At 38.7% G+C, this 22,723-nt stretch overlaps 1 protein-coding gene across 1 annotated transcript in view; it reads right to left on the bottom strand.

Moving 5' to 3' along the window:
- Positions 1 to 22,723, bottom strand: part of SORD (sorbitol dehydrogenase) — a 62,771-nt gene that overhangs the window by 7,559 nt on the left and 32,489 nt on the right. Inside the window, exons 4-7 of the mRNA XM_074235301.1 lie at positions 21,558 to 21,717; positions 12,409 to 12,527; positions 2,891 to 2,956; positions 1,721 to 1,896 (exon numbers count right to left, since the gene is read on the bottom strand). Of these exons, the coding sequence (XP_074091402.1) occupies positions 1,721 to 1,896; positions 2,891 to 2,956; positions 12,409 to 12,527; positions 21,558 to 21,717 (521 nt within the window). The remainder of the gene's footprint in view (positions 1 to 1,720; positions 1,897 to 2,890; positions 2,957 to 12,408; positions 12,528 to 21,557; positions 21,718 to 22,723) is intronic.

The following is a 22,723-nucleotide window of genomic DNA, read 5'->3' as shown; positions in this document are numbered from 1 at the left end:
GGAAGAAGTTTTCAGTCCACTACAATGTTTAGAGAAGAAGTGTGATTTTTATGATTCACTGTGGAAAACTTGCTGGGTGTGATCTTGTACTGAACAGTCACAGAGGGCAATTTCCCTGAATAAAATGAGGTGAGGTGAAGGGAGAGGGAAATAAGGGAGAGGTGAGAAGTGCTGTCCACCTCTAATCTAAGTCATGGTTTTCTCGACCCCTCTGATGATTCTTTAGCCCTTCAAAAACAATTTTCTTCTGTTGCCTGATCAAACAATGAAACCAAAAAAATGGATGGAGATAAAGGAGCAGGTAGTAACCAAAGCCTTCCCTCTCAGAATCTGTTGGATAATAATAAAGCCCCATGCTTCTATCAAATTTAAGACATTCTGGAAATTTTCACAATTATTTTGGTCCAGACAATAGCACAAGGAACTCCCAGTGTGAAAACACCCTTTCCATTGCGGAAGATCAATTAGCAGCACCTCAAGAACTTCCAGTCTTAGAGAGTGGCTCTTAACACTGAGAGGTTAAGTGGCTTACTCCAGAGAATCTAGCTGAGAAAAAAAATCTTGTATTCACAATCACAAAAAGGAATGTTCCAAGTCATAAGAATAAGAAAAATACAAATCAAAACAATCCTAAGGTTTTACCTCATAATCTGAAAATTAGCAAAAATGAAAAAAAATGGCAATAGTCAATGTTAGAGAGATTGTAGAATAACAGGAAGAATTGTAGAATTGATAGAGCTGTGAAATGATAATCAATTTGTAATTATGCCAATAAAGTTACTAAAATATGTATGTCCTCTGAACCAAAGACTTTATTCCTGGGCTTACATCTCAAATTATTGTTAAGAAGAAATTCCCCATATACACCAAAATATTATTTATAGCACCCTTTTTGTGATAGCAAAGATTTAAAAGCTAAGCAGATGCCTATCCAGTAGGGAATGACTAAGTAAAGTATGGTAAGTGAATAAAATGAAATATTACTCTACTATAAGAAATAATGGTTGCGATAAAAACAGAGCAGCATGGTAAGGTCTACAAGGAATAATGCATAGTGAAGGAAGCAGAGCCAAGAAAATAAGATAAACAATAGCTACAATAACATAAATAAAAAGAATAATTCACACATCAAAAATTCCTAAGTGAATAATAAAATTATTAAGATCTAGTAGGACTCAAATGAATATATATAATAGACACCTCCAAATTACTGCTTTGGGAGGGTGAGAGGTCCACAGGTGTTATACATGTTAATACATTTTTTTAATGTATAGATCAGTTGGGTTGATTTTTGTGTCTTTTAAAAAATTTTACTTGTTATATGGGATGGATCTCTGTGTTAGGAAGGATATGAAAGACATTGTTAAGAAGCCTTTAGATTCTATAAAAGAGCTGATATAAAAGAGAAGACAAAAATCATTTTATCTCATTTATTTTTCCTAACAAGCCTAAGCAAAACAGATGCTATTGTCCCTATTTTCCCTGTAAATAAACTAAAATCCAAAGAAAGTAATTAATGACCTTTTGGGTTTCAGGGATGAAACTGGAGACAGAAAGCAGGTCTCTACACTTCTCATTCATGAACTTTCCACTATACCACACTACCTCTAAATTGGTCACACAGTGTCTTGCTTAATTGATGGAGTAATTAAAAAAATCATTCTTCATTTTTCGCTAAAATAAGATCAATTTATGAATCATTAAGCAGGAGAAAACTCACATAGATGCTGGTCTGGATAGAAGATTCAATTCCTGTACACTCAATGGTGATTTCTGGTTTTCCTCCAAAGATACTATCTATCTTTTTGGCAATCTCCTGAGGGGTCTCCTTATTGATTTGGAGGGTGAAAGTGGCCCCACACTCTTTGGCTTTTTCCAGTCGAGAACTCTTCATATCTGAGATTAAACAAAAGTAGCCTGATCAAACAATGAAACCAAAAGAATGGATGGAGATAAAGGAGGTGGGTAGTAACCAAAGCCTTCCCTCTCAGAATCTGAGCAAGTTTCCTAAGTGTGTTCTAAATTCTTTTTTTTTTTTGCAACACAATGGGATTAAGTAACTTGCCCAAGGTCACACAGCTAGGTAATTATTAAGTATCTGAGGTCACATTTGAACTCAGGTCCTCCTGACACCAGGGTCAGTGCTCTATCCACTGAGCAACCTAGTTGCCCCATTCTAAATTCTTAAACATTTGTTTATTCTTGTTTATTCTCTCTCTTTCTTCCTCCATCCCCCCCCCCATTAATCTGTCTCAACTATTTATTAAAAGGAGATCAAAATGTAAGAAAATCTCAAAGAACCAAACTTGATACAGTGGATTTTTTTAATCTATAATGCAAAGAAAATACAGTAGGCTGAAAAATTTTCTTCCATGTAACATTATAATATCTGTTTAAAATTAAGTGCATTTCAGTTATATTTGTATAGATAAGAGAAATAACAGTAACTTACAGTAAAATTGTATATTTTTAAAATTTTTGTGTCAATTAGCACACCTGGTCCCTCTAATATTAGTTAAGAATTAACACATGTCCGACAGTGATTTATGTGGTAGAGATACAAACGACATTTAAAATAGTACCTGCCCTCAAGGAGCAGATAGCACTAACATTACTTGAAACAGAGTTTTGTCACATCACTCATGGATTTCCTCCTAGGAAATTCAACAATTCAACAACACCTTCAACAATATTTTTGCAATCAATCAAAAAGGGTTGCTGGACCTTGCCTGGCCCTTCTCAAAAATCACAGTAAATGGGGAAAGCAAAAGAATACATATCTCAACCCATGCACCTATATACTATTATAAACACTGACCAAAAGACAGTGACAGACTTCTTCCCATCAAATGTGTTTTAAGGAAAAAGAGACAGAAAAAAGAGATCTTACCAGTCACTAACACTTTAGCTGCCCCCATTGCTTTAGCCACCAGCAAGTTAACCATTCCAATTGGTCCTAAACAAAAAAGAAAGATTTTGCTATAAATGGAATGCCTAACATGTATGGATTGTGCACCTGGTATGGGCAGATGGCTATTTTTTCTGCTTTCATCTCTCATAAGAATTATACAATCATAGGATTAGAGCTCAAAAAAGATCTAAGGTCTTCTAGTCCATCCTCTCTCATCTAAAAGATAAGAAAATAGGTTAAGTGACACACCATGGTCATAATAGGCAGAACCAGATTGTAAGCAAGGTTCTCTTTAAGGTCACTGATTTTTCCATTGTTCCAAGTCATATAATATTTCTAACCACTTGATGGAAACTATTTTAAGACATCTCCAAAAACCAAAGAGGTTTCAAGAGTAGATTAGGTTAGTTCAGGGCCACCCCTAGGTTTTCTAGTAGTTTTTAGAGAGGCTTAGAAAAATGCTCCCTTAACACTATTGTTCTATTAGAAACCAGGAGGGAACGGAATTCAGGGAAGCCTGGAAGGATTTGCATGAACTGATGCTGAGTGAGATGAACAGAACCAGAAAAACATTGTGCACCCTAACGCAACATGGGGGAGATGATCAACCTTGATGGACTGGCTCATTCTATCAGTGCAACAATCAGGGACAATTTGGGGCTGTCTGTAACAGGGAATACCATAGGTATCTAGAGAAAGAACTATAGAGTTTGAACAAAGACCAAGGACTATTAATTTTAATTTAGAAAAAAAATTGATATCTTATTGTCTGATCTTGCTATCTCTTATACTTTATGTTTCTTCCTTTAGGATATGATTTCTCTCTCATCACTTTCAGTGTGGATCAATGTATACCATGGAAACAATGTAAAGACTGACAAATTGCTTTTGGGGGGAGGGAAGTAAGAGTAGGGGAAAAATTGTAAAAATCAAAATAAATAAAATCTTTTTTAAATTTATTTTTTATTCTCATTTTATACAAATGTTTTTTTTACATTAATAAAATATTCTTGTTTACAAGTAAACAAAATACCCCTCCTCCCCCATGAATATAGATAGACTTGCTTGGGCGAAAAAAGTAAAGGGGAGAGAAAAAAAATTAAAATTAAAAAAAATAATAGTAATAATTGTAGGTATGGCCAGGTGGTGCAATGGACAAAGCACCAGCCCTGGAGCCATAAGCACCACAGCTCATATCCAGCATCTTAAACCCAACCATCACCCAGCTGTGTGACATGCAAGCCACCCCATCCCCACTGCCCTGCAAAAACCAAAAAGAAGGAAAAAAAAAGACCCAAAATAAAATAAAATAGTAATGATAGTAGGGGTGGCTGGGTGGCAGACAGAGCATTTGCCCTTGAGCCAGGAGCACCTGGGTCCAAATCCGGCCCCAGACACCCAAAGATCACTCTGCAATGTGGCCCCAGGCAGGCCATCCAGCCCCACTTGCCCTGCACCCTCCCCCTAATAATAAAAAATGTGCTTCAGTCTTTGTTCCAACACCAACAACTCTGTCACAGGTGGATCACATTCTTTATGATAAGTCCATCACAGAAGTTACTTCCATATTTTTCCACTGTTGCCATTGCTGATCGCAACTCCCTCCTTTCTTATTTCTCCACTACCATGTACTATATTTTCTCTCTCCTTTCACTCTGACTGCTGTAGGGTCGTTGACTGGCTCAGCCGACAGATCCCTAGTCCTGGGGCCAAGAAGCCCTGAGCCCCCATACCACCCCTTAGGCACAGAATCCACCAGGCCCTATGGTCCTGGGCAGGCCTTCCAATCCCAGACCCTTGCAAGAAGTTAAAAGGAAAATGTGTTATATCTGACCACTCTCCCCCCATGGTCCATCTTCTCTCCTTTATTCACATCCCCACCCCTTCCCCCTGCTCCCCCCTCCTTCTTACTCCAGATGTCTATACCCCATTGAGTATATTTGTTGTTTCCTCTCCTAGACATCTCTGATGAGAGCAAAGGTTCCCTCATTCCCCCTTGCCTCCCCCCTTCCATATCACTGCAATAGCTCATTGTAATAAAAAAAATCTTATTGTGTGAAATATCTTGGACTATTCCCCCTCTCCTTTTTCTTTCTCCCATTCCATTTCACTTTTTTTCTATTGACTCCATTTTTACACCATATTTTATCTTCGAATTCAGCTTCCTCCTATGCTTCAACTATAAAATCTCTCTCTACCTGCTCTTTTAACTGAGAAGGTTTATATGAGTATTATCAGTGTCATTTTTCTATGCAGGAATACATGCAGTTCATCCTCATTAAGTCCCTCATATTTCCCCCCTCTCCTCCAATCTCCATGCTTCACCAGAGTCCTGTAACTGAAGATCAAACCTTCTGTTCAGCTCTGGCCATTCCAAAAGGAACGTTTGAAATTCCTCTGGTTCATTGAAAGTCCATCTTTTTCCCTGGAAGAGGACATTCAGCCTTGCTGGGTAGTTCATTCTTGGCTGCATTCTAAGTTCTTTTGCCTTCTGGTATATTGTATTCCAAGCCCTACAAGCTTCCAATGTAGTTGCTGCTAAATCCTGTGTGATCCTGACTGTAGCTCCACGATATTTGAACTGTGTCCTTCTGGCTGCTTGTAATATTTTCTCTTTGACTTAGGAGTTCTGGAACTTGGCTATAATATTCCTGGGGGTTGGTTTTTTGGGATCTCTTTCTCTGGGGGATCGGTAGATTCTCTCCATTTCTATTTTGCCCTCTGCTTCTAGAATATCAGGGCAATTTTTCCTGTAGTAATTCTTTGAAAATGATGTCAAGGCTCTTTTCCTGATCATGACTTTCAGGTATTCCAATAATTTTTAAATTATCTTTCCTAAGTCTGTTTTCCATATCAGTTGTTTTTTCAATGAGATATTTCACATTTTCTTCTAATTTTTCATTTTTTTGGTTTTGAAGTATTGATTCCTGATTTCTGGTAAATTCATCAATCTCCCTGAATTCTATTCTTTGTCTGAAGGATTTGTTCTCAGAGAGTTTTCTTATCCCTTTTTCCATCTGGCCAATTTTGCTTTTTAAAGCAGTCCTCTCCTCAATAACTTTTTGAACTGTTTTATCCATTTGACCTAAGCTGGTTTTTAGCATGCTATTTTCTTCAGCATTTTTTTGGATTTTCTTGCCTAGGCTGCTGACTTCATTTTCATGTTTTTCCTGCATCTCTCTCCTTTCTTTTCCCAGTTTTTCTTCCAACTCCCTCATTTAATTTTCAAAGTCTTTTTTGAGCTCTGTCATAGCCTGAGCCCAATTTCTGTTTTTCTTGGAGTCTTTAGATGCAGGAGCTTGTGCTTCCTCATCTTCAGACTGAGTGTTTTGATCCTACTTAGGCTCATAGGCAAAATATTTCTCAATGGTGTTCCTCTTGTTTCTCTGCTTGCTCATTTTCCCAGCCTGGGCCTGGTTTGGGGTGCTTCCTGAGCTTTTGGGACACTCCCACAAGGGTCTCAGTGTGTGAGGTTCTGTCCTCCCTCCTGGTCTGTGAATGACCATAAGTGCCCCCCTCTGCCACGGGGCTGAGGTGGGGGGGAGCCCTGCTGTTCTATGGGGGAGTCCTATTCCAGGGGCAGAGGACAGAGCTCTGCAGTCTCTCTCTTCACTCCCCTCCCTCAGCTCAATGGGCTCATGCCCTGGGGGCTCCTGCTTACTAGCTCCGCCTGCTTCTGTTTCCGGGTCTGGGCTGCAGAAAGACCAAGCTGCTCCCTGTGTGCCCTGAGGGCTGGGCTCCAAGTGCTCACTCTGGCAGAAGTCCCCCGCTGTTCCCCCACTTTGTGCCGGTGTTCCTCGGGGAGCAGCTCAGGAGACTCCCCCACTGCTGTGAGCTGAGACTCCCAGTGCCCTGGGGCTGCCTCTGGGAGGCTGAAGTTCTTTGGCTCTGGCAGGCCACCCCTCTGGCAGGACACCCCTCCGACCCCAGGGAGCAGAGCTTTTCTGCTCTTTTCCAGGTTACTTTGAGTAGGAGAACTGCCTCACTGGGTCCCTTTGTGAGTTCTGTCTCTTGAAAGTTTAGTTAGAGTCCTTAGCTGATGAGTTTTATCAGAGAGCTCCTAAGACTGGATCCCTTGTTGTGGCCATCTTGGCTCCGCCTCCCAATAATATCTTTAAGTACGGAAAAAAAAAGAAAATGTTCCCTTACCCCCCCCAAAACCACTCTTTAAGAACCTACTCTTGTGGGCGTTTTCCAGTAGTGTCTAAGTCTTCCTGATCCCATTTGATGTTTTCATGGCAAAAATACTGGAGTGGTTTGCCATTTCCTTCTCCATTTGCCATCTCCCTCTTCATTTTATAGACGAGGAAACTAAGGCAAACAGGGTTCAGTGTTTTGCCCAGGGTCCATAACTAATAAGAGTATAAAGTCAGGAAAATAAATCTTCCTGACTCCAAGCCTGGAATTCTATTCCCCTAGTTGCCCCCTCTAGAACTAATCATATCTCCCCAAGTAGAAGATTTACAAACGAATGGGTTCACTGAGGGTCAAATCAATTATTAATTATTATAAAGTATAATATATTATATATTATAATTATAATAAAAGTATACTATTATAATAATAATAATAAATCAAATTATTATAATTGCCAATAATAGCATTATCATTATATACCTAAGTCACCTGAGTTTCTTTAGCCTGCTATGATCTTAGACTCACACCCTTAGTTTGCTATCCAGCATTCAAACTCCAATCAGTCTACCAAATGTCTAAACTCTCTGCATGGCATCACTCCTTAAGTTATTTTAAAATGTATTTTATAACTGGGTAGAATAACATATGCTATCTGAATGGTAACATATTAGCTAGTTAATACATTATCAAGGATTAGTTTATCAGATTATTATATTGACTTATTACCACCCACTTTTACCTACTAGAGAGCAAAGTTCCGAGAAAATGGCCCAAAGTATTTTAGGGAGTTTTTTAGTAAATTTTTTTTTATCTTAAACTTAAAATATAAAATGAGAAAAGAAAAAAAATAGTCATGTACATAGAAGACCATAAGAAAGGATTCAATATAAAACAATAAATTTCCATTTCAAGAAAGTATATAAAAAATACTACACACTGTTTTCAAAAGTGTCTAGTTTTTCTTTGTTTCCTTACTGGTTTTCTTTTGTTCAATGCTGTGTACTTTTTATACTATTTTTCCCCTTTCTCCCCCTGACCCTTGCCAAAGAAGGCTACAAGTTAAGTGTGAAGATGTATAGTTAGATAGATGGATAGATATGTTTAGACATAGATACATCCGTATATATGCAACTTATAGATATGAAATATAAATATGTATATATCTATAAATATACACATATATAAATTCATACACATATATGTAAGACCATATTATGTTTATTTCTACTTGTCATCTGTTCCTCTAAAGAGGGATAGCATTTTCTTTCACAAATGCGAGTCTTTTGTGTTTTTCTTAATTAGCTCATCATTACTATACTACATCAATATTCCAACATCCTATCTAAGAAGTTATCTGTGAAAATTTTTTCCCAATTTTCTGTATTCCTTCTGTTCTTGGCTATATAGGTTTTATTTATACAGAAAATTTTATCCTAAAATCATTGAAATTATTCTTTTTACTCTTCAACATTGCTCTCACTTTTACTGCTGAATATACTTACTATTTTCCCTGGTTTCTTCGAAAATTTCTGATCTTTTGTTCTTCCAAATGAACTTTGTTATTATTTTTCCTAACTCAGTAAAATACTTTTTTGGAGGGTAATTTAATTGGTATGACAATGAATAGATATTAGGTAAAACTGTTATTTTAAAAATTATATTGGCTTGGGGCAGGCAGCTAGGTGGCGCAGTAGATAAAGCACCAGCCCTGGAGTCAGGAGTACCTGGGTTCAAATCCGATCTTAGACACTTAATAATGACCTAGCTGTGTGGCCTTGGGCAGGCCACTTAACCCCATTTGCCTTACAAAAACATAAATAAATAAGTAAATAAATAAACAAATAAATAAATTATTTTGGCTTTACCTACCCATGAATAATAAATATTTAGTTCTGAGTTTATTTGTATAAAAAGTATTTTTAAATATTTACATTCATATAGTTCTTTACACCTGTTTTGGCAGGTGTACATATTCATGCATTTATACTGTCTAGGTATTTTAAATGGTTTAAAACAACATTGAATAATATTGTTGATGCATAGTGAAGTTTCCCTATTTTTCATTTTTGATTAAATCTATTTTAATTTTAACTTTATCTGAGATCATGATTACTATCCCTGTTTTATTTTTTACATACTAAATCTACTCTAACACCTGGGGTGGATCCTGCCCTTTATTTTATCTTTGTGGGTATCTCTCCATTTTTATAGTATTTTCTGAAAGCAACATATTGTTAAAATCAAATTTTTAATCTACTACCCACTTCTTTTAATGGAAAAATTCTTCCCATTCACATTCTAAGTTACAATTACTTTTTAATTTCTCGCCTTCCTATTTTTCCTCACCATATTTATCCTATTCCCTCTTCACTCCCCTGCTTTACTTCTTCCCACTACCTTGTCCTCCTATTCCTTAACCTACTCACCCTTCTAAGAGTCCTCCCTTATCCTCTACCCACCCTATCATCCCCTTATCCTCTTATTTCTTTCTGAACTTAGACTATTATACCCATATTATATATAATACATATACACATTGTGTATATATATATATATATATATATATATATATATATATATACATATATATATATATTCTTTCTCTAATCCATGCTCAATGAGAGTAAAGTTCCAGCACTATCTGCTCTCCCCCTACTAACTTCTTTATTAATTTTTTCTTTTATGGCTCATTTTTATGAGATAATTACTCCTTAAAAAAAATTTTTTTTTTGCAAGGCAATGGGGTTTTAAGTGGCTTGCCCAAGGCCACAAAGCTAGATAATTATTAAGTGTCTGAGGCCAGATTTGAAATCAGGTTCTCCTGACTCCAGGGCTAGTGCTCTATCCACTGCACCACCTAGTCACCCCCTCCTTTCCACTTTTTACACAACTTTATTTTGGGGGGGGTTTTTTGCAAGGCAATGGGGTGGGGGTGGGGGTTAAATGACTTGCCCAAGGTCACACAGCTAGATAATTGTTGTGTGCCTGAGGCTGCATTTGAATTCAGTTCCCCTTGATTCCAAGGTCAGGGCTTTATACACTGTGCCACCTAGCTGTCCCCACAACTTTATTTTTTTACATCTTACTTTCTTACTTCCAAACTATGCCTTTCTTTCAAACTACCCAAATAATAATGACAATTAAAAGAGTTCTGTCAATTATTTTTATATATACTAAGTAAACAATTCAACCTTATTGAGTCCCTATAACTGGTCTTTAATGCTTACCTTATATATTTCTCCTGGATATTATATGTTGAATATTCCCTTAAGTTCTGGGGTTTTTGTCACAAAAAGCTGAAAGTCTTTTGTTTGTTAAATGTCCATTTTTTTTTTCAGTCAGAACCCCTTTGGGTCATAACTTCAGCTTTTTTGCTTTATGGAATATAGTATTCCAGGACCTATAGTCCTTCAACATAGTACCTACTGTATCTTGTGTAATCCTTATTGTAGCTCCATTATATTTAAATTGATTTTTTTCTTTTTGCTTCCAGTATTTTCTCCTTGACCTGGAAGCTTTGAAACTTGGCTATGATATTCCTCTAAGTGTTCCTTCTGGGATCTCTATCAGGTGGTATTCAGTGGATTTTTTTCTATTTCTACTTTGTTTTCTTGTCCTAGAACTTCAGGGCAATTTTCCTTGATAATTTCTTCTAATATTGTATCAGGATTTTTTAAATCATAATTTTTCTGATACTCCAACTATTCTTTTATTAGTTTTGCTCAGTTGTTTTTCTGATGAGGTATTATTGTTTTTTGTTTTATGATTTCTTAGTGTCTTAGAATGTCATTAACTTCCCCTTGCCCAATTCTAGTTTTCAACGAATTATTTTCTTTCTTAAGTTTTGAATCTCTATTTCTAATTGGCTGACTTTCTGTTCATAATTTTCTTGGATCACTCATTTTTTCCCTAATTTTTCCTCAATCTCTCTCATTTGTTTTTTAAGTACTTTTTTTTTTAGGTTTTTGCAAGGCAAATGGGGTTAAGTGGCTTGCCCAAGGCCACACAGCTAGATAATTATTAAGTGTCTGAGGCCAGATTTGAACCCAGGTACTCCTGACTCAAGGGCTGGTGCTCTATCCATTGCGCCACCTAGCTGCCCCTTAAGTACTTTTCAAGTTCTTCCAAGAACTCTTATGCTTGGGACCATTTGACATTTCTCATTGAAAAGGGAATAGTTTTTTTAGCTCCATTATCTTTCTTTGATTATGAACCCAGAACTTCTCTATCCAACTACTATCTGTAGTTGGGTTCTTTTTCCTTGACTTACTCATTTTTTTGCTTTTAGCAGCTATTAGTTTAATCAAGTTATAGTCCTGAGGTATGGGGAATGATGGCCTTCTTACTGTTATTTTCTGAGGTCTATCTCCAAGTTCAATCTGGGGTTCACTTCTCCATTTCAAAGCCACAGTTTGAGCTCCCAGCTGCAATGTCCAGCAAATGATCTTACTTACTCTGCAGTCCCTCTGCCCTGGGACAAGGGACTCTGTTCTCCTACAAGTGCCCACAGACAACAGGATACCTGCCCTTCCTACTGCCCTCACCAGGTATGTGCTAGACCCTTCTCCCTGTAGTCAGAGCCTGGGACTCATGCCAGACAGTTGTGCCTGGAGTCCCTTGACAGTGGAAGGTCCTTCAATCTTTTCCTACTCAGGGCTTGTTGTCTGTTGATTCTGGAAGCCTAGAGACTCTTGGGTCTTTTCTGGGGTCTTCTCAATTGTCTTAGGAGGATAACTGCTTTTACCCCATGTTTTTTTCTGCTGTTCTGAGGTGATAGTCTTTCTTTTTTTTGTGAATGGGAAGAATTTACCCAAAAAAGAAGTGGATAGCAGAATAAAAATTTGATTTCAAAATTATGTTGCTTTCAAGAGCTAAATAATATTTATTGTTCATGGGTAGATAAAGTCAATATAATTTTTAATTATGGTGAGAATATGGTGAGAATTTGAGTCGAAAGTTTTCTGTCCCACTCTGCCATCTTCCTAGAATCCTCTAGGACTATAAAGCTGAATGGGATGGAGCTGAGTAGGGCTTATTTCATGGCCAATAGGGTACTAAAAATTGGGAGGCCAAAGGCAATATAGAAGTTCTAGGCATGTAAAAAAAAGCAGCTGAAAGGGGGTGAAGGATTTAGAATAGGTGAGGTGGAAGAGCATCAGAGACAAGCTGCACTAACTTCATTGCGATTTTGCCTAGGACCAGATCTCTTTAGGAAGACTACATTTTCCTTTCGCAATGTGATCTCCCCCTTTCCCCCTACCCCAGGCCCAAGCTAGTTCTACCAAAAACAAACCAGAATCGGTCACAATGTGGAAATTCGGAGTCCATGCTTAAAGGTGGGGACGAGGTCCACTACATACCAGCTCCACACACAAGGACTGTGCTTCCCAGGGTGACTCCAGCTCTCCGACAGGCATAGATCCCCACAGAGAGTGGCTCGATAAGGGCCCCTTCCTCAAAGGTGACATTGTCAGGGAGTCTGCAGGACCAAAAAACACAAACACTTAGGACTCAAGATCAGAATCTCCTTTTTCCACAGATAAAAAGCAGCTGCAGAAGCAGCTGGGGATGGGGTGTATCATTTGTTTGTTTTTTGCTGAAAAGGCAGAGACAATTTCCAATGGAATGATTCATTTTAACATTCCTCTTTTTGTGAGCTTTTGAGTTCCACATTTTTCTGTCTTGCTCCCTTCTCTCCCCACTCCTCAAGGCAGCAAGTAATCTGATATAGGTTGTACATGCACAATCGTGTTTAATATATTTCCATATTAGTCACATTTTGAAAGAAGAATCAGAACTAAAGAGGATGAAAACATGAGGAAGAAAGAAAAAATATAAAAGAAGTTTTAAAAAATGAATATAGTAAGCTTTACTCTGCATTGAGACTCCATAGTCTTTTCTCTGGATGTGGATGGCATTTTAGAATTGTCCTTGATCACTGAACTTCAGAAAGGAGTTGAATCGATCAAAACTAATCATCTCACAATGTTTCCATTACACTATGTACAATGTTCTCCTGGTTCTGCTCACTTTACTCAGCATCAGTTCATGGTAAGCTTTCCACTCATGATAGAACTCTATCACATTCATACACCATAATTTGTTCAGCCATTCCCCAATTAATGGGCATTGTCTCAATTTCCAATCTTTGCCACTACAAAAAGAGCTGCTATAAATGTTTTTGTACATGTGGGTTTTCCCCCTTATGATTTCTTTGGGATACAGGCTTAGTAGTGGTATTGCTAGATCTAATGGTATGTGCAGTTTTATTGCCCTTGGAGCATAATTCCAAATTGCTCTCCAGAACGGTTGAGTCAATTCACAATTCCACCAACAATGCATTAGTGTCCTAGTTTTCCCACATCCTCTCCAACATTTTTCATTTTCCTTTTTTGTCATTTTAGCCAATCTGATAGATGTAGTTTTAATTTGCATTTCTCTAATCAATAATGATTTAGAGCATTTTTATATGACTATAGATATTAATTTCTTCATCTGAAAACTGTTCTGTTTATATCCCTTGACCATTTATCAATTGAAGAATGACTTGTATTCTTATGAATTTGGTTTTATTTTGGTTTTTTTGGGTTTTTTGCAAGGCAAATTGGGGTTAAGTGGCTTGCCCAAGGCCACACAGCTATGTAATTTTTTAAATGTCTGAGACCAGATTTGAACCCAGGTCCTCCTGACTCCAAGGCCGGTGCTTTATCCACCATGCCACCTAGCCGCCCCCTATTCTTATGAATTTGACTCAGTTCTCTATATATATTTAGAAATGAATCCTTTATCAGAAACACTTGTAAAAACTGTTTCCCAGATTTCTGTGTTCCTTCTAAACTTGATTGCATTGTGCAAAAACTTTTTAATTTAATGTAATCAAAAATTTGCAATTTATGATGTTGTCTCTCTCTTCTTAGGTCAAAAACTCATCCCCTTTCCATAGTCAATTTATTTCAGAAGTAGGAAGCCTAGGGAGTGGCTAAGGTGGCGCAGTGGGTAGAACACCAGTCCTGGAGTCAGGAGTATCTGAGTTCAAATCTGGCCTCAGACACTTAATAATTACCTAGTTGTGTGGCCTTGGGCAAGCCACTTAACCCCATTTGCCTTGCAGAAACCTAAAAAAAAAAGTAGGAAGCCTAGCCATTTTCTGGCAGTTCAACCCTCTTGTTGGTCACATCCACAAATGTATGACTTTTCTTGAGTTGAATAAGCAAAATGCCTCAAACATTAGAGAGGTAAAGAGATGGGGTTCTTTCCAAAACCAAATCCATCATTTGTAAAATTTGTAAAAATAATCACCAGTAATTAACTAGCATAAGCACCCAACCTTTCCTTTTATCCCACTTTTGCATGTAGGTAAGATGCCTCTCTTCACATGTAAATTATCTTTTCTTAGACTATAAACTCCTAAAAGAAAATATTCCATCTCTTTGTTTACATTTTCTTTTCCTTTAAGTTTCAGACAGCATCTCACAGAGGCAGCATTGTACATTGGTAATCAATCAGAAAATTAATTGATGAGCATTTATTAAGCACCTACTATGTACTGGACACTTTGATGAAGATACATAGAATGAATCACCACCTACTCTCACAGAACTCACATTTTAATGAGAAGACAAGAATGCCTATCTGTAGTGTGGACTAGAAGACAAAGGAACTAGGTTTGCATCTCAGCTCCATCCCTTTCTGAGTCAACTATGATAAATTATTTAAGCTCTCTAGACCTTCATTTCCTCATCTGTAAAAGAATTGGCACTAGAGGCCCTCTGAGATTTGCCTCTATTATTCTATATTTAAAATTGCCATCATTAATGCTCTTCTTCAACTTAAAAGAAGGTTGGGGGCCAAAGAGACAAGTATTTCTTCTGCCAAGAACTGTGTTAAATGTCTCACAAATATTATCTCCTTTGAGATTTGAGAAGAACATTAACATTAATATTAACAATAACATTGTGAGATGATCAGCTGTGATGAAGGCAGCTCATCTCAACAGTTCAGAGAACTAGGACAACCCTAGGAGACTGGCTATGGACAATGCTATCCCCATTCAAAGGGAAAAAACCCCACCAAATATGATATATACTTATGCTCACTTTTTAAAAACTCCTCTTTTGCTTTCCTTCCTATCACACGGTTTTCTTTCTTTTCTCTTAATTCTAATTTTTCATACACAAAATGACTAATTATGTAATATGTTAAATATAAATGTACATATTCAACTTTTACCAGACTATTTGCTGCCAAGGGGTGGGGAGGGTAATAGAAAAATGTGTAACTTTTAAATTTGCAAATGGATGAATGTTGAAAAACTAAAAAAGTTTTTTAAATTACATTTTCTAAAAAAAGAAAGAGACCATTATAGCTGTCAGTAGAGGGGGTTCTTTAAGGATCAGGTCAGATCTGAAATACTCTTACTTTGATCTTAGAGTGCAAACATCAAGGGAATAGGGGGTTGGGGGGTAAGGGGTAGATAGGAGAGTGGGAAAAGACCAAGAGGGTGAAGTGGAAAAGGTTGATTATGAGATGGCATTCTAATTAATTTTTCTTTTGCTCAAATAGATCCTTCTTTAAGCATATACTTCACTACAGATAAACACAGGATAGGAGAGGCAATTTGATGAATTGGAAAGAGTCATAGATTGAGAATCAAGAGACTTGGGTTCTATCACTAATGAGCTGTGTAATTTTAGCAGATCCATTATGGGCCTTCAGTTTTCTCATCAGTCAAATGAGGATGATCAATTGACCCATAAAGTGATCATGAGGTCCCTGCCAATGCTAATAGTTTATGAGTCAAGTTCAAGTTCTGTCATTCACATAATCTCTCTTGAGCTTCAGTTTTCTTTATCTCTAAAATGGAGACAATATCATTTGCACTATCTTATAATTATGGTATGAGGAAATCACTGTCAATTGTAAATCCTTATAGAAAAATGGTATATTATTATTATTATTATTATTATTATGCTTTATGTTCCAACATTCTGTGCACTGTTAAGTTTCTTTCTAGCTGAGCTGTGATTTATGTTTTACATTTAACTTTGTGTTCTAATATCTTTTACTGCTTTAACGTCCTACATTCTAGATTTCTATGTTCTAATTTGCTTTCCATCTCTAACATTCTAGAAGCCAAGCACCCAGTCAGGCAAATGAAGTAATCTGATGGTGGCCTCAAGAGAGGGCAGAAAAATAGGGAAAGGGGGCAGAAGAGTTCAAAATAATTAAGAAATAATAGGGGGGAGAAGGAAGTAAAAAAACCAAAGTGGGTAGGCATGATAGTAAAGCTGTGTTGGAAAGCAAGAGACAGGCTTAGGGTCAGGTTAATAAGGTACTGGAGAAGTCAAGTAGACATCTGAGAAGATAAAAGTACTCCAAAAACACCACTGTCATGAGCCAAGCAGCACCTCCCTGATACAAACCTCCCTGTGGAACAGGTCCCTCTTGCTCACTTGGGCTAATCCTTGCTCTCTGGGTTTGCATTGTTATACTTGAATAAGATAGACATCTCTGACATTTTTGGATCACTACTATTTCTGCATTAGTAAAAGAGAAGTAGAAAGTCTGCCTTGTAAAAAAAGGAAGGGGAGAGAGGGAAGGTTATAGAACTTTTTTTAAAAATTATAATGTTTGATCTCCTCCCTCTGCTTCTTTGCATTGGCAGAAATCTATGGGTGTAGGACACCGCATACATCAGCCTTTTTTTCCCAGATGTTTAGTTTTGCTGACCTGAGATTTTCACTCATTTTTTTATTCTTTATTATAAGGTATTGCTCTAACTGTGCCATATCCAAGACCTGAAATTCTGAAATGCTGAAATTCTCCATTCCAACCATAACCTCCCATCCATCCATCTCTCCCTCTCTCTTCCACCTCCCAAGCCCTTTCTTCATCATTCCGGAGGCCTGCAAACTCACCATCTCTCTGCTCTCCCAATTCATCACTCCTGCAAGCTCTAGCCTTCCTTTTTGTTCTCTTGAGTCTTGATCCTATAATTGACTGGTTCAACTATTTACTTCCCTCCTCTTTTTTCCTTCTTTTTGCAACAATTTCTCTTTATTACCAGAAGATTCTCTTCAAGTCAATAAATATCTGTTGAGTATCTGCTAGGCCCAAGACACAAAGGTAGGGAGGAAAAAAGAATAAAAACAAAAACAGGTCCAGTGGAAAGATAAAGCAAACTTGAGCCCTGAGTATGAGCTTTGAATCCAAGCTCTGTCACTTATTATCTGTGTGAGCCTGAGCAAATCATTTAACCTTTCAGAGACTCAGATTTCTCATCTGTAAAATGAGAGTGTTAGATTATTTGACCTATAGGGGCCTTTCTAGCTCTAAATTTATGATCCTATAAACATTCTGCTGGGAAGAAAGTAAAGTCCTGTTTTATGCTCCCAGTTCTGCTAGGGCAGGGGCCTCATCTGCTCATCACCTCCCTCCTGGACTACTGAAATAGCCTGCTAGCTGGTCTTCTGGCCTCAAATCCCTTCCCACTGCAGTCCATCCACCACTGGTCTGTCAAACTGATCTTTGTAAAGCACAGGTCTGACCAGGTCACTCAACCCCTTATCACCTCCAGGATATAAAAACTTGTGTTTAGCATTTAAATCCCTTTACAACTTTGCTCCTTCTTATTTTTCAAGTCTTTCTTACCCATGAATTTCCTCTATTTCCTCTAAGATCCAGTGACACTGGCTGGGTCAGAATATTGCATCTTTCAACTCAGTCCATCTTCACTGGAGTTCACCCTGCCTGGAGCTCTCTCTGCTTCCTGGTTTTCTTGACATCCTTTGGTCTCAGCCAAAATCCCACCTTCTGCAAGATGCCTTCATTTCACAGTACCCTTAATCTCCTTCCCTTGGAGATTCTGTCAAATTTATCCTGTTTATCTCTTGCTTGTATATGGTTGTTTGCATCTTGTTTCCCCACATCTGACTGTGAGCTCCCTGAGAGCAGGGACTGGTTTTTCTGGGGTAGGTTTTGGGTGTTTTGTTTTGGTATACTCAGCACTTCTTGACTTTGTTGATCTAAACCAGTAGACAATAGGTAATTAACTAAATGCCTGTTGAATTTAATCAAATTTTCAGGGTGGTATTATCAAATCTATGTGGTGCTTCAAATAGATTTAAGCCCGTAAAGACATTTGTGACTTGAGAGGCTGTTCTCTCAGCCTGATGAAAAGGTGAAGGCATGTATTTTTAACCCTATCTTATGGATGAGGAAACAGAGACACTAAGACTTTCTAAGATGCTTGAGGTCACAGAGCTGGCCAGATTGGGAACTCATGTCTTCTGAATCCAATACTTCACTGCCCTCCACTCTGGATTCCCCTGACTTTTTGGCTTGTTGCTATTCACTCCCTACTAATTCTCATTCCTAGTGATCTTTACCATCTGCCTTCTCCTAGTGCTGAATGCCAGTAGAGAAAGTTACCAGTCATGCAAACTGGATCCACACTGGTACACAGCAACTTTCTATTCATCCCTGATTGATTTGCTCACATTTCCTTCAGCTTCCTTCCTCAACTGTAAGAGAGGGGAGCTAGACTAGTCCCTTATAGTCTAGAGCCATGTTGATCTTTCCAGTAAGTCAAATTCACAGACTCACAGTCATTCTCTCCTCTTTTCTCCCCTTTAGAGTCTATATCCAACTACTGAATCTTGTAGACATCTCTCAAATACATCCCCTTCTCCCACAAACACAGTCAACATTAGTTCAAACCTCCAATATTTCTTGACTTCCTGAGTGGAATTCCTGATTCTGGTTTCTTTCTTCTCTATACAACTGCTAAAAACAAATTTCTGAATTAGACACAAGTTGGAGCATTTCTGTGTACTTACTCCTCAAATACTTTCAATGTTGCTTCCAGGTTAAAATGCAAACTCTGAATCCTGCAGTTCCACACAACAATTGACTTCAATAAACCTTTCTAGCAATTTATTGCACATTACTTTTCTTGATTGTTCTAGATTACACCCAAACTATACCCTCAGTGGTTCCTTGAAGTCAAACATTCTTGTGCACGAGCTGCCTCCCACACCTAGACTCTACCAGACCCCACCAGGCTCAGAGAACACCACCTCCATGAAGCCCCCCCCTTCTCTTCCTTCTTCAATTACCTTCACTTATTTATCTGGGTGCATACAGGATTCATCTAACCAAATGGGAACTCAATGATGGCAGACACTTGTTTGTCTTTTTTTTTAGGTTTGTTTTTTGGGGGTTTTTGTAAGGCAAATTGGGTTAAGTGGCGTGCCCAAGGCCACACAGCTAGGTAATTATTAAGTGTCTGAGGTCGAATTTGAACTCAGGCACTCCTGACTCCAGGGCCGGTGCTTTATCTGCTGCACCACCCATGACTTGTTTATCTTTAATAAATCTAATTATAGTTCTTATAGTAACAGCCCAGGAGGGGGCATAGATAAAGATAGAGAATGGATAGAAAGTGTCAGTCTTAGAGACAGGAAACCCAGGATTCAAACTCTAAGAAGTCCTTACTATTGATTTAGGAGCAGTCAAAAGAGTTTCAACTCCAGAAAGTTCCATAAAGAGACAAAACCACAGGATCGGGACCACATATATACCCTCCCCCACTCCATACACCACACACACACACACACACACACACACACACACACACAAACATCACATAGATTAGACAAACACCACAAATGTCCCAAATGATTCCATTTCTTTGTCACTATGCTATAAGATGAGTAATATAATATTATCATCCCTGTTTTACAGATGAGAAAACTGAGGCTGGGGGAGTTCAAGTAACTTGTTCCTACGTAGCCTAAGAGGTAGGATTTGAAACCTAGTGTTGAATAGGTCCCCTGACTTCAGGAGCAGCATTTTACAATGGAGACAACTGAGGTTCAGAGATTGCACACATCTACGCAATGTTCCCAATTTCAGGTCTTTGGACCATTTCATTTGACCAGACATTTGTATCTCAAGACCAGAGTGGGAGAAACAAGAAAATGGTCTGATTTCTCCACCACTCAGTGGCCACTCACTGCTCAGGCTAGTCTGAAATACTGTCAGCTCTTGCAGGAAACAGTCTCCCCTGATTTGAGGGCCTCTTGTCACATGCCAAACATTCCACTTAGGTTCCATGGTCTGTGCACATACAACCTATTTTCTTCTAAATAGCAGGTGAAGTTGTGGTTTTAAACATGTAAAGAGATTTATGGCTTTAGAGGTGCTCTAGGGGTGGGGCTCAAATTCAGGTCTACAAGACAGGTCTACACTCAAATCAGAGAACTGGGGAATTTCAGAGCTTAAACAAAGGACTTCCACGAGGCCAAAGGCAAGTTACTTTTATCTGGAGATAAATTCCACAGACAAGCCTCACTCCAATGAAAAAGGGATGGAAAGATGGAAAGTTTAGCAAAGAGACTGCTATTCTGCAGTTCAGAGACCTACATCTAAGCCTCCGAAGTTAACTATGTGATTGGGGGCAAAGTACTTGATTTTCCTAGGCTTTAGTTTCTTCAGCTATAAAATGAAGGGCCTGAAATGAGATCTCTTCTAACTCTAAAGTTTAGACTTTGAAGAATAGAGCTAGTATCATTTAGGTTCATTTTTAAACAAACACTAATTTCTTATAGTACTGGATGTAGGAGTGGCAAATAATTTTTTTTAAACTTTCCTAGTCTTAAAGTTCACCTGCACATTAGCTTTCTTTTTTTTTGGTTTTTGCAAGGCAGTGGGGTTAAGTGACTTTCCCAAGATCACACAGCTAGGTAATTATTAATTGAGGCAGGATTTCATCTCAGGTCCTTCTGACTCCAGGGTGGGTGCTCCATCCACTTCACCACCTAGTTGCCCTCACATTAGCTTTCAATCAATGTCCTGTATACAATCTCTTTGCATCACCCTCCCTTCTGAGCCCTTCAGTTTATAGATATATAGGACAACTTGGCTCACTATTCATATTCCAAGTTTTGAATGAAAATTTTTTCAGGTAGCTTCATCAGAAGTTGTCTTTTTGTTGGGCTTTTTTTAGTTTAGTTTTTTCTTTTTGCAAGGCAATGGGGTTAAGTGGCTTGCCCAAGGCCACACAGCTAGAGAAGTTGTCTTGTTAATGAAATATGCTTACTAAGCATTGTAAAAAAATTCCTCCCTAGATTTCTGCCACTATTTTCCACTTGAAAGCAAGGGTGCAATGGAAAATCAGATAAAAGTACAAGATCAACCAATGAACGATTCCAATGGGACCCTCCCCTGAAAGGGGGAGGAAGGGAGCACATCTGCCTTGCTGCTAGCTGAGAGGTAAATTCTTAGCAGAATTTCAAAACCTTGCTGGGGGGGGGGGGGGTAAAGGTGGGGTGAGGGTGGGGGAAAGAGGGACCACCATCTGAGATCTTGGGAAGAATCTCCAACAGATGACAAAAGATGATCTTCTCTCACTCCCTTCTACTTCTACCCAACAAAAAACAAGGGCGCTGCCAGGAGATTTCTGTCAAATGGAGGATTAGCGAATCTTTAAGGTATGTGTGGTACTAACTTGTAGCAGAAATCCGCGTTGTGATTGTAAAACCTGCAGAGGTTCCCATCGTCAGGGGGCGTAGCACAGAAAAAGATGGTGGGGGACAGATTGTACCTGCCAATCTTACAAAATTCATCGATGTCTCGGGGAACACCCGGCTCAATGGCAACCCTGTCACCTGGAAGAAGAAAAGAAGCAGCCTTCAATATACAGGGGCAGTGAGTAGCAGTTCCAGCTGAAATGTGAGCCCTGGAGCCTCGTTCTTGATTCTTTGTTCTCTGTGATCAGAAGGAGACTCTATGGCCTGTTACCCTGGCTAAGTAGCAAGCACAGATGTTATACAGGGATGAATATTCATCAGCGGGCACCACAATGAGAAAACCCGGACTGCATCTCCCCCAGGAGGCTGTAGGGTATCACAGTCATTAGGAAGACAAAGAAATCCTGCCACAGATTCATGCTCAGTGAATTTGGAACATGGCCATTTCTACAGAAAAGAGAATCCTTTTGTTGATTTCTATAAAGATAAGTCAGTATGCCTTTCACTAAGGTGACAAAGAGGACCCCAATGGGCCAAGACTGCCCCCAAAACAGTAAACTGATACATGATCAAGGCAGGCTCAATGTTCCTCCCTGTTCAAAGGAGAGAATAACCTTCCTTCCCTGAAATGATAGGAGTGGCATCAGGGCCTGGCCTGCCTGGCCTGAAAACAAGGAGTAAAGTCGCTGAAGAAAAGCAGGCCACAAAAACTGGGAAACCATGGAAAGAGCCTTAGACCATGTTTCAGCAAATTATAACTGACACTGACATCACAGGTCAAGAGCTAGAAAGGTCTTCTGGTGCATCCTAGTGTGTCCCCCCACCTTTGTTTTACAGATAAACAGAGACCTAAACAAGTTATGTGACTTATCTAAGCAAATCACCTCTATGGGTTTCAGTTTCTTCATCTATAAAATAAGAAGGCTAAATTACATCATCTCTAAGACTTGGGAGGCACCATGGAAGGGAAGAAGGAAGGGAAGGAGGAAGAGAGGAAGAAGGGAAGGCAAGGGAAAGGGAAGGAGAAAGGAAGGAAGAAAAGAGGGAGAGAGAGAAGGAAAGAAGGGAGGGAGGAATAGAGGAAAGAAGGGAGGGAGAGAGGGAAAGATAGGAAGGAAGGAAGAGGGGAGGGAGGGAGGAAGGA

Source organism: Macrotis lagotis, chromosome 4 (assembly GCF_037893015.1).
Source record: "Macrotis lagotis isolate mMagLag1 chromosome 4, bilby.v1.9.chrom.fasta, whole genome shotgun sequence".
In the NCBI taxonomy this organism is placed as follows: Eukaryota; Metazoa; Chordata; class Mammalia; order Peramelemorphia; family Peramelidae; genus Macrotis; species Macrotis lagotis.
This window is presented reverse-complemented; position numbering and strand designations above follow the sequence as displayed.